General features: G+C 41.9%; 1 protein-coding gene across 1 annotated transcript in view; it reads left to right on the forward strand.

The window, feature by feature from the left end:
- The window catches only part of ACE2 (angiotensin converting enzyme 2), a 52,675-nt gene that overhangs the window by 22,497 nt on the left and 17,962 nt on the right, over window positions 1-12,216 (forward strand). Inside the window, exons 7-10 of the mRNA XM_022562652.3 lie at window positions 1,530-1,627; window positions 4,473-4,642; window positions 7,243-7,469; window positions 9,983-10,127. Of these exons, the coding sequence (XP_022418360.1) occupies window positions 1,530-1,627; window positions 4,473-4,642; window positions 7,243-7,469; window positions 9,983-10,127 (640 nt within the window). The remainder of the gene's footprint in view (window positions 1-1,529; window positions 1,628-4,472; window positions 4,643-7,242; window positions 7,470-9,982; window positions 10,128-12,216) is intronic.

The raw sequence follows: 12,216 nt of genomic DNA on the forward strand, positions 1-12,216 counted from the left end.
CCTTCCAAAGTAAACTAACCTAAAGTCCTACCTTATGTGGAGGTGAATCAACACCCCTCTAATGCCTTCCATTCATTTTGCCTAATTCCATGCTATGAGGTTACCCAGAATATGTCCATTCTTCTTCCACAAGATGCCCTTCTAGAGACTTATAAACAACCACTGCCAAGGGACAGCATAGTACCTGGCACAAGAGTATGTACTCAGTACATTTTAGTGAGTATTACTGTTATCATCACGTATACACCATTTTCTTCTTTTATGTTAAATATCCTACATAGATTTTTCAACCATTCTTTAAAATCTCACTTTTCTACTTGTGTTCTCCTTTGGACAAGCTATCCTTTGTTGATGTCCCTCTTCAAATATCACGCTCAGAACTGAACAGTTACTCCAGATAAAGTTTGACCAACATGGAGTAAAAATGGTGCTATGGCTTCCTTTGTTCTAGACTCTGTAATTCTACTCGCTTACCCTACAGTCACATTTGAGTTTTGGAAGCCACATCATACTGTTTGTTGGGTCCCTTTTGGTCTTTTACATGTGGGATATGTTTCAGCCTGATGTCACATATCACATATTTCTATAATAGATAGATGTTTCTTTAAAATTGAAGCATAGGACTTTACATTGATCTCTACTGAATTTTATCTTTTAAATCATGAGTTCATCGACATATTCTTTATGTAGTTATTTTCCCCCGTTCCTTTGGTGCCAGGATTCTGGTCCTATTATGAGATTGATTTTTTTCTAGATCCATTTTTTCCTTTTAGGGTTTCTGGCCTTGGAATTCAATTTAACATTTGTTTGAGATGTTTGAAAAATCACCCAGTTAAGTGGATTCCTATAATATAGTAATAAAAGTGGAACTTAGTTACTGGTTAGTTAGCAGAGATTCCTGAATGATGATCCTATATGATCTCTCTCTTTTTTTTCTTTTCCATTGTGGTTTATCACAGGATATTGAATATAGTTCCCTGTGCTATACAGTAGGGCCTTGTTGTTTATCCGTTCTATATATAATAGTTTGTATTTGCTAACCCCAAACTCCCAATCCATCCCTGCCTCCCCCTCCATCCCCCTTGACAACCACAAGTCTGTCTATATGATCTCTCTTGAATCCAATATCATAGATTACTAATAGTCTAATTTGTAGTATTTTGTCCCATGGATGAGGGACTATATAAATCTATTTCTAATCTATAGTAGCTGTGATGTCCTGTACATTAAATACATGGTGCCTTTGAATTGTAATTTGAAATGTGAGAAACAGGGATGATTCCCTAACAAGCTTTGTCTAGCCACATCATCTCCTGCCATTTTAACCTTCTAGAGGCGGTAAAAAAAGAAGGGAATGTTGAAAATATAAAATAAGAAGAAAAGAGGTAGTGAAAAGGAAGCACAGAAACTAGATTAAATCTAGAATACTCTGTGTCCTGTTTACCAATCCCACCTCATGCACTATGTAAAATCAGGTCTATACTTCTGTTGTCCTTGTCATGTATTAACGAAATCTTTTTTTTAAATAGGTGATATGTGGGGGAGATTTTGGACAAATCTGTACCCTTTGACAGTCCCCTTTGGAGAGAGACCGAGCATAGATGTTACCAAAGAAATGCAGAACCAGGTAGGAAGAAGACACCTTGAAAACCAAATCTAAATCCTCAACCTCATTTCTTTTTATGCCATCCTTCTCTTCTTGTCTTATGAAAACATGTAAATGAGAAGATTTTCAAGCTAATTTAAATTTATTTCTTATGTAGCTGTCTTTTCATGGAAAAGTAGTTTACAATGTCAGTGACATCAAGTACCTTCAATAAGTATGGTATTGATCTTGCTGAGAGATATTCAAAGTAGAGATGACCTGAGTTTTCCATTAAGCAATAAGATGTGGAATTATCAACTGGTTGCCATAACTCTTTCTAAAGTTAGTCATTGCGATGGATCTAGAGTCTGTTATACAGAGTGAAGTAAGTCAGAAAGAGAAAAACAAATACGGTAAGCTAACACATATATATGGAATCTAAAAAGAAAAATGGTTCTGAGGAACCTAGGGGCAGGACAGGAATAAAGATGTAGACGTAGAGAATAGGCTTGCAGACATGGGGAGGGGGAAGGGTAAGCTGGGACGAAGTGAGAGAGTGGCATGGACATGTATACACTACCAAACGTAAAATAGATAGCTAGTGGGAAGCAGCCGCATAGCACAGGGAGATCAGCTCGGTGCTTTGTGACCACCTAGAGGGGTGGGATAGGGAGGGTGGGAGGGAGGGAGACGCAAGAGGGAAGAGATATGGGAACATATGTATATGTATAGCTGATTCACTTTGTTATACAGCAGAAACGAATTCAACATTGTAAAGCAATTATACTCCAATAAAGATGTTAAAAAAATATAAAGTTAGTCATTGCTAAGTAGTCAGTAATCTCTGTGAATAGTAAAAAAAGGATATCTTTAGAAGATTTTTGCATATTAAAAATCATTGTTAAAAATATTACAAGAGTCTAAAATAGTTTTTAAGTAAACTTTTTTTACCATCTTGGTATAATTGTTTAAATTCTCTATGTTCCCTCCCATTGATTAAATAATATTATAGTTATAATTGTGTATTTTTCTTTATTCAGCTAACAGCCTACATTTCTGGGTAGGATCCATAATCATACATCTACTGGCTGTGTAAAATTTCTTCAGATGGTTGCACCATGGTTTGCTATTTACGCACTGCTTGTTAACAGTTTTAAATCTGTAAGCAGCAATGCAATGAACATCTTCACCTACGTAACATACTCCTGGGAAAAGTCCATAGCAGAATGAAAATGTGAAGCTGCAAGGGCCCCTAAACTCCTGCAGCCGTTGTAGCCCCACTTTGCAGTTGAGCAGCAGCAGAGGCCCATCTTTATGTAGCTCCATAGCCTATCTACGGTGTTTTCACACCCACCATCTCTCCTAATGTTATGTTTACGACAAACCTATGGGACTGCCAGGACAGGTATTGTGATAGTTCCATGTTGTAGGTGAGGAAACTGAGGCTTGGGTAAATGATTTGTTCAAAGTCACAAAGACAATCAGTGACAACTAAGGTTGGAACTGAGAACTCCTAATATTTCCAGCCTGGTTTTCTATCCATTCATTCTTCATTCAGCAGGTGTTAACTGTGCTTGCCAGTCTACACTGTTTTAGTATATGTTCATTCTCCTTAAGAATGCCATACTCACCAATAGCAATATTGACTGACGTTAAGCCTTTAAAGGTCAAAGAAAATATCCATAGTGTCTGTTATATCCAGTTGCATATCCCCAAGGCTGACATAGGAGAAAAAACAAACTTGACTGGTCTTTAAGATGAAAGGAAGTTTTCTGTGTCACTAAAAAGTGATTCATTAAATATCTGCCAATTATACAAACTTAGTTTGACTGATATGGGCCTTATGTCACCTTCTGCTGCCCCTCTCCAGTTCCAGAACATTCTGAAAGTTTAGATTCCCATACAGACTATGAAGCCAAGGCCCCCCCTACCCATCGGCTGCTGGGTCACATGTGGGCCTTTTTGGTTCCAAAATCACAGAACTTCATGTCTGCTTTATTGTTTGTGTCTTCTAATGAGCCTAATGCCAGGGCCTTGCCCATTGAAGGAGATCAATCAAGGGATGTTGTCTTGAGTTGAACAGTTTTTAGCAAAGAGAAGGTCATTATCGTTTGTGTTTATACTTAGAACATAAAGAATAAAGACAAAAAACTTCACACATGATCTCACCCCGTCTACTGTTAACATTTTAATGTATTTTCTCATTAAGATTATACCATATAAGTGGTTTATATATTTTACTTTTTCACTATTAAATTATTAAAAATATCAATAAAAATTCTTTATAAATCTAATTTATTTAGATTTTCCATTCCACAAAGGCATCATTATTTATTTAACCATTCTGGTGGTTGTTTCCACTTTTCCCTCTATTAAAACTCATTTTAGGGCTTCCCTGGTGGCGCAGTCGTTGAGAGTCCACCTGCCGATGCAGGGGACACGGGTTCGTGCCCCAGTCCGGGAAGATCTTACATGCCGCGGAGCGGCTGGGCCCGTGAGCCATGGCCGCTGAGCCTGCGTGTCCGGAGCCTGTGCTCCGCAACGGGAGAGGCCACAACAGTGAGAGGCCCGCGTACCGCAAAAAAAAAAAAATCATTTTACACGTTATACACCTTAAATTTACACAATATATCAAATTATTTCAATTGAAAAATAATAATCATTTTAAACATAATTCTTCGACCTAATTTCTAAGAATTTCCTAGGTTAGTTCCCTAGAGACAGGATTACTGAGACAAAGAGTATAAATGCTGTGAAAGCTGTCCATACATGTTGCCAAATTGCCTTCCAGAACAGTTATGCCTTTGTACATATCCAACAGAAAGAATGCCGTGATTTTAATGCTAGAATTAAATGCTGGGGGTTTTTTTGTTTTTTTTTCTTCCAGTCCTGGGATGCAAAGAGGATATTCAAGGAGGCTGAGAAGTTCTTTGTGTCTATTGGCCTTCCTAATATGACTCAAGAATTCTGGGATAACTCCATGCTAACTGAGCCAGGCGATGGCCGGAAAGTGGTCTGCCACCCCACAGCATGGGACCTGGGGAAGGGTGACTTCAGGTAGTGAGGCTGATGTGTACACAGCTGATACTAAAATGGGAGACAACGGAGGGATGAGGATGAATTTGGATTCCTTCTCTGCTTCTCTGAGCACAGAAGAGATGAATGAATTCTCCTTGAACGAAGGCTGGGAGTCCATGAGAGCACATCTGGGCTTTCCAAGGAAAAGGGGATTGTCAGCAGGCCCTAACTTGAACCTTTAGACAGTTTGCCTCATCTGAGATGATATGCACCCATTAGAGTTGCATGGTCATGGGTATGGTGGTGCCCCCATTAGGAAAGGGTTGGTGCAAGATTTATGGAAGATGGATATGTGAGTCAGGCATTGATCCCCACCTCCGTTTCCCTCTTCTGAGTGAGCTAGGACAGGTGAATAGATAAGCTGATATGTGTCATTAAGAGAAACACAGAGAACACTCCATGGGAATTGGAAGATAAGTGACCACACCTGGAATAGGGGTTTGGCTCAGACAGGGTTCTTCAGGTGGCATTTGAGTTGGGCTTGGAAGATAAGAAGGGTTTGGACAGACAGAGCTGGGAGGGACACGGGGCTGGGAGAATAGCAGTATCAGATGCAGAGAGGCAGGACCAGTGTTGTGTACTGGAGTCAGCAGGTTAGGCTAGAATAAAGGGCGTGTGAAGGAGGGTCTGTGTGAAATGGCAGAATGAGCACAGGCTTTCTAATCCCGGCTGTGCCACTTAATGAATAGGCAACCTTGGGCAAGGTATTTAACCTTCTTGGGTTTCAGTTTCTTTATCTATAAAGTGGAATCGTAATTCCCAGTTGGCAGGTTTGTGAGTGTCTTAGGTTGGGTTCCCTGGCTTGAGATGGAGATTCTTGTACACGTGTTTCACTGAGGGAGAGCTTGCAGGCAAAGGGGCGTGAGGGAAGCAGGATGGGGCAGGGGAAAGAGTTAAGTAAGGAGGTGGTCTCAGCTGGAGACTTGGCCTCAGCCTGATCCCACGGGGCTCTCTGGAGCATGATTTGTACCACAGAGCTGGTCACATCTTGAGACAAGAGGACTGGCCCTTTGTACCCCATATTACTCAGTCATTGGCTGTGGACTGCCCCAGAGTATGGGGCCACATAACCTCCTGGTTGAGGCACCTCCCATTTAGCCAAAAACATTAAAGAAGGAAGCAGCTGTTGGCCAACAGCCAGGACTCAGACAACTGGGAGATGGGTGGATCTTTCTGGTAAAGCAGATCTAGGCAGGGCCCCAGCCACATGCGCTAGAGTAGGGGTTGGCAACCCTTTCCTATAAAAGGTCGGATAGTAAATAGTTTCTTTAGGCTTTGCAGGTCTCTGTTGCAACTACTCATCTCTGCCCTTGTGGCATGAAAGCAGCCATAGATAATACAGAAACAAATGGTTAGGGCTGTGTCCCAGTAAAGCCTGATCTATCACAACGGGTAGCCAGATGCAGGCCGTAGCTCACTGACTCCAGTACTAGGGTGAAGTTGAAAAATGAGTAAGTGTATGTAAGCTTCCTAGCACAGGATCTTACACACAGTAGATATCAACTATATAATAGCTATTCTTATAATTGTGCCAAAAGAGTATAGAGAAAAACCAAGTTAGAGAAGGAGGTCATATTGGGGTGTATAAAGGAGGTTGAGTTTATTCCTGAGCAGCGGGAGTCCTTAAAGGGTATTTATCAGGGGGATGACATGGTGCTCAGAGTGGTGGGAAGACTACTGAACCTACTGAAATATGACCCCTACACTCACCTGCATGAAACTGCTCTTGCCAAGTTGAAGAGGACCAGCACCTAATTGCCAAATGCCAGCCTTATACCATTGGGCCACAACAGCATGGGGCCGTGTTGAGGAGTTGTCTTTGAAGCGCTCTTGTTCACTGGTGTCTGCATCGTCATTCCTTCTGGACTTCTTTGACTTCTCTCTCTGTCTCCTTTTCCTCTCTCCACCCTGTACCTCCTGGGACCTCCTGGGGCTTTGTCCTTGGCTCTCTTTTCTTGCCATCCTACACAGCTTCATGGGCCATCACATCCACTCCCTGACTTACATGCTAATGATTCCCAAATATCAATTTCTGTCCCTTTCTCCTACTACTACTATGTCCTGGCTGTACCAAACTGCTGGCTGTGTCCTGAATGCCACATTCTTTTCTCAAGCCATCCTCGTTGAGCGCTTCTAGGAATGCCAGTCTCTTGTCCCTCCCTGCCATTTGCCTGGCAAACCCCTGCATGTTGATCAAGGTCCAGCTTGCTCATTGCATCCTGAGTTATGCCCTTCCTGGGGGCTTCCAGAAGACTTTGCCTCCATGTACTCATTGTTGTGCCCAAGGCCATGTCTACTGATCACTTGTAGAGTACTTGCCTCAGAGTTTTTGTAGTAGACGACTCTGTTTATCTTCCTTTCTGTTAGTCTGTGATCAGGAGGACAAGATTCAGCCCTGCCCATCACTTTATATTGAGCACCTAGTACAGTTTCTAGGACGTACAAGATAGGTCCTCAAGAATCATTGGCAAATAAGTCTTGGAAAGGTGATCCATGCTATGGAAATCCCATATAACTCCATTGTGATGATTAAATGAAATTCAATGAGATCCATTTTAATCTTGCCCATTTTTGTTCAGGATCAAAATGTGCACAAAGGTGACGATGGATGGCTTCCTGACAGCCCATCACGAGATGGGGCACATCCAGTATGACATGGCATATGCCACACAGCCCTACCTGCTCAGAAATGGAGCTAATGAAGGTTTCCATGAAGCTGTTGGGGAAATCATGTCACTTTCTGCAGCTACACCTCACTATCTGAAAGCCCTTGGTCTTCTGCCCCCTGATTTTTATGAAGACAGAGGTATGGACATGTTTTCATGGCCTGTTTTGGGTATTCTTTAGTCTGACATGGGCAAAGGTATTTATTGTCATGCATAGGATATATTTAATTTTTGCCATGTAAAATATAAGTTATTTATGGGTAACTGGAAATTGCTACTGGTTAAAAAACATTTTAAGTATATAGTATAATATGCCAGCTTCTGGTTTTGTATCTTTGAAAAGGGCATAAGAGAGGTAACTAAGTGAATGGTCTTGGGACTCTAAGAACCATCTAACAGAAGCTTTTTAAAAAGATGCTAAAACAGGCCCACAGAACTGAAATGGCTTATCCAAGGTTACCCAGCTAATTAGTGTCAGAGTTCTGACTGAATCCCCTGGTTCTAGGTAAAAACCAAAACAGTGGAGCTGGAACAGATTCTAAAAACCATTTTGCAGAGGAAGCAAACTGAAGACATGAGAGGGAAAATAATTAACCCAAGGTCAAGAAGCAACATGGCAGAACCGGAAGCAGAGCCCTAATCTATAACTTTTCCCATAATATTATGCAAAGCAAAGTGTAACTTGAAATTTGGGAGTTCTTAAGGAACAGGTGGTGGAATATCAAGATTGGAGGAGACTGAAACGTTTTGTTCATGTGGCTGAAGCATGAATTTGCCCCGTAACATCCCCTCAGATTCAGGCCATCCTTCAGCATCTTTGCCCGAGGCAGCCTGTTTCTCTTTGGATGGGTTGGACTTGATGGAACACAACAAATAGTCACAAGATCCAGATTTTTCTGTGAGGATTCTTTCTTGTAAAAGGAGGACACTTAGAGCCAAATATGTTCTTCTTTCCTATGTATTTCTCTCCCCTCATTTTAGCAATTTGGGACATAAACTTCAGCTCTGCCTACTAGTACATTTAGTCGATGAGGTCAAGGTCATGAGCTCCATCCTTGTGTGGGCAATTCACTTTGCCTCGACTTCTGGCTCCAGACCTTGATGATCTCACAAGGACCTGGGAGTAGGTCAGTGTAAAGCCATCATCGTGTCTGAAAAATGTACTGTGAGCACAGACCCAGTGGGTAATAGACAAGTAGCAGCATCCTCCCATGAAGGGAGCAACAGAGGAAAGGGGGTTCACAGTAACCACACCTGTTTCCTAATTTTAAAGTATCATTCTCAAGTCAATTAACAGACCATTATTAGTTTTATCATTTTTTAATATTCCTTGACAGCAGTCAAAGATGGTTGAATCACTAAGACAGTACTAGGCATGGTTAAACCACTGATTTGAAAAACTCCTGCTTCTTTCCTTGACTCTGGCCCTGATCTGTGAATGATGCTAAACAAAATAAGGTCCTTCATTCCTTCTCTCTCTCTCTCTCTCTCCTTCTCCCTCTCTTCCTTTCTTCTTCCAAAAATATTTATTGAGCACTTACTATGTGTAAAGCATTTTAAAAGACACTAAATACATTGGTGTGCCAAGTAGATAATATCCCTCTGCTTACATTCCAGTGAGCTTCATTTACGCACTAGATATGAGCTCCACTGCCTTTTTACATCACTAATAAAGGATAAATGAAATAACATAATTTGTTAAAGCATTTTAAACTCAGGTAAGGAAGATGTCAGTAAATTTAAAGTACATTGTACTTCTGATCATCCAGTGGATGGTTTCCTCTAGGGAGGCTCGTTTTTGTTGTTTTTTCCCCTCCCTGGTTTACTGGCTTTTGGCCACATCTATTTAATATTTGTTTATTTAGCAAAGACTCACAGAGGACATCATGTAGCAGACACCAGGCTAGGTATACAGTCTTGAATGAGAATTGACAGTCACTGCCTTCATGGAGCTTGCAACAATAAACAGTGTGGGGCTTCCCTGGTGGCACAGTGGTTGGGAATCCGCCTGCCAGTGCAGGGGACATGGGTTCGAGCCCTGGTCCGGGAGGGTCCCACATGCCGCAGAGCAACGAAGCCCATGTGCCACAACTACTGAGCCTGCACTCTAGAGCCCGTGAGCCACAACTACTGGAGCCTGTGAGCCACAACTACTGAAGCCTGCGTGCCTAGAGCCCGTGCTCCACGGCAAAGAGAAGCCACCGCGATGAGAAGCCCGCGCACTGCAATGAAGAGTAGCCCCCGCTCACTGCAACTAGAGAAAGCCCGCATGCAGCAAAGAAGAGCCAACGCAGCCAAAAATAAATAAATAAATAAATAAACCAAAAAAGATAAACAGTATGACTAGGAAAGTAGATAAAATACCCCTAATTAGCTCTGATAAGAAGTACTTAAGGGAGGCAACTGAAACTAATAAAGAAAAAGGATTAGGGGTTCCTTGTAGATTTATTTAACCTGATCTATCCAAGGCTTCACCCTACTCCAAATCCCTCAGCTGAGGAAACGAATATATACATATTATTATGTCCACTGTCAATATTTCTCATGTGATCATCCTTATAGTAAGTATATCTTGAGGTTAGGAAATTATCTAATACAAAACGTCCGCTGTCACCCTCATCTTAATGTTTATCCTTTCCCATTTTATTTTCAGTAACAGAAATAAACTTCCTGCTCAAACAAGCACTTACTATTGTTGGAACTCTACCGTTTACCTACATGTTAGAAAAGTGGAGGTGGATGGTCTTTAAGGGTGAAATACCCAAAGAGCAGTGGATGCAAAAGTGGTGGGAGATGAAGTAAGTCAATGAATATGCAATCAGTAAAATGTTTCCTCATGAGTTTGCTGTTTATTTAAAAGCATTTGGCTGGCCTGTGTCCACACACTCACATACACACACAGACATCATATACTTAGTACCAGTATCTGTATTTTATTGCCTGAGGGCTTCCTCTGGTCACTAGGACCCTCCTATGGAGAAAAGACTGAGGAACTATGTGTGATGGGAATTGGTGGATAAGTACTTCAGCTCCCTCGCCCTCAGCGGGGAGAATTCTGAGGTGAGTGCTCTACGTGGGATCCTAGAGTTCCTCAGTGGGAATAGGCTCCAGTTACCCACTGTGGTGACTTGCTTGATAACACACCTTTTGGGGGCTGCTTTCCTTTTCCTGTCTCACTTCCTCACTCCTTTGCCTGTGTTTCCTGGGATCACGTCCCAGGGTCTGGTCTCAGGGTCTGTTTGGGTGAGAACCCACCTGAGACAACTAGCACTGGAGTTCTCAGAGAATTCTTCCTAGTCAGAATAACTGGGATTTCAGTGGCTAAATCTTGAAATCTAGTGATGTGGGGCTAAATATGTGAAAATGAGAGAGAAGTGTATTCAGGCTAGGGAAATGCCATCACATACCACACACACACACACACACACACACACACACACACACACACCCCACATTAACTGCCTCCTTTTTATTTTTTAAGTCTCCATTTGGGAGCTTTCTCAGATAATGTTTCCTTGGCTCTGCCCCACCCTCCAGCAGGGTCAAGTGACATAATTTCTCATGCTCTATCTTAAGTATTGAGGCACCCATTAAACTGTGATATTATTTCGGAAGTGATCAATTTATTCATTTTTATTTTTGCTTTTGTCCATTCTTTGAAACAAAAATATTTACCCCACATTTTAGGTAAAGCACTGGGGAATCCGATGCTGATCATTTCTGATGTTCTCCTCGACTTCAAAGAACTTGTAGTCTATGGAGGAATGCAGGAAATGAAACCACTGCAACGTGCTGGGTTGTGATGGGAGAATGTGGGCATCCATGAGCATCCAAGGGGGGATCCAAAACCCTGGCTGATAGGTCAGATGAGGAGAGGCATCCAAACAGCTTTGAGAAAGATGTGGGATTTAACCAGGGGTATGTAGAGGGGAAGGGAGAGAATTCCAAGCTAGTGAGAGCCTGCTGCATTTGGGCAGCAGAGGGCGATTCCTTTCAATAGTTTCAGCGCTACCTCATTCATCACCGTATCCCAAGTGCCTTGCACAGTGCCTGGCACATGCAAGTATGAAATAAATGATGAAAGTATTACAGAAGAAGATGGAAGGAAGGAAGTTAGGAAAGAAGGAATGAATGAATGAACGAATGAAGGAAGGAAAAAAAGAAAGAAAGCTTCTCCTCACCATCTATTAGTCAGACTCCTGTCAATTATTTTTCTTTATTTTTCCTCTCTGTGGTGAAGATCTACCATTATAACATTCAGCTCCATATCCATAAGTTGAAGTCAGTGCCACTCTTCTGCCAAGATTCTCTCTGGTGACATAAACCCTCCTTGGGAGGGAGGAGGCAGCATCTGTAGTAGCTGTTGCTAGCATTTGAGTATTACTGAAATTATGTCTATCATGATCCCACAATCAGAAAGGACAGATGTATTCACTTTAAACAATGCCAAATACATGGTTGTCCTACCTTTTTTTTTTCTGATCAAATTAATTTTTGATCCCTTTTAGTTTATTTCCAAAGGTACATGGAATCAGACCCTTAAAATGATTCATTAATGCATTAATTACTCTATGCATTCAGCGAATCCACGTGAAGTCTTTTCTTAGCATTGGCCGTCGTGTCTGGCACTGGAACTGTAAAGATGACCAAAACACAGCCCCGCCCGCTAGGGCAAGTCTCCAGGGCAAGAAGGAGCTGTATGTGAATAATTATAAAACGGAGAGAGAAATGGCAAAGGAGGCAGAGCTAGAGAAGGCCAAGGGAGCTGGAGGGTTCACTGTGCTGGCAGGTGGTTGGGATCGGGGGCAGGCCTCACAGAGGAGGGGACATTTGAGCTAGTCTTGAAGAATCAGTGAGATTTCAATTTTAGAAAATTCCGCCTACGAG

Source organism: Delphinapterus leucas, chromosome X (genome assembly GCF_059928025.1).
Source record: "Delphinapterus leucas isolate spDelLeu-1000000601 "Yukka" chromosome X, BTC_Dleu_Yukka2, whole genome shotgun sequence".
Lineage (NCBI taxonomy): Eukaryota > Metazoa > Chordata > Mammalia > Artiodactyla > Monodontidae > Delphinapterus > Delphinapterus leucas.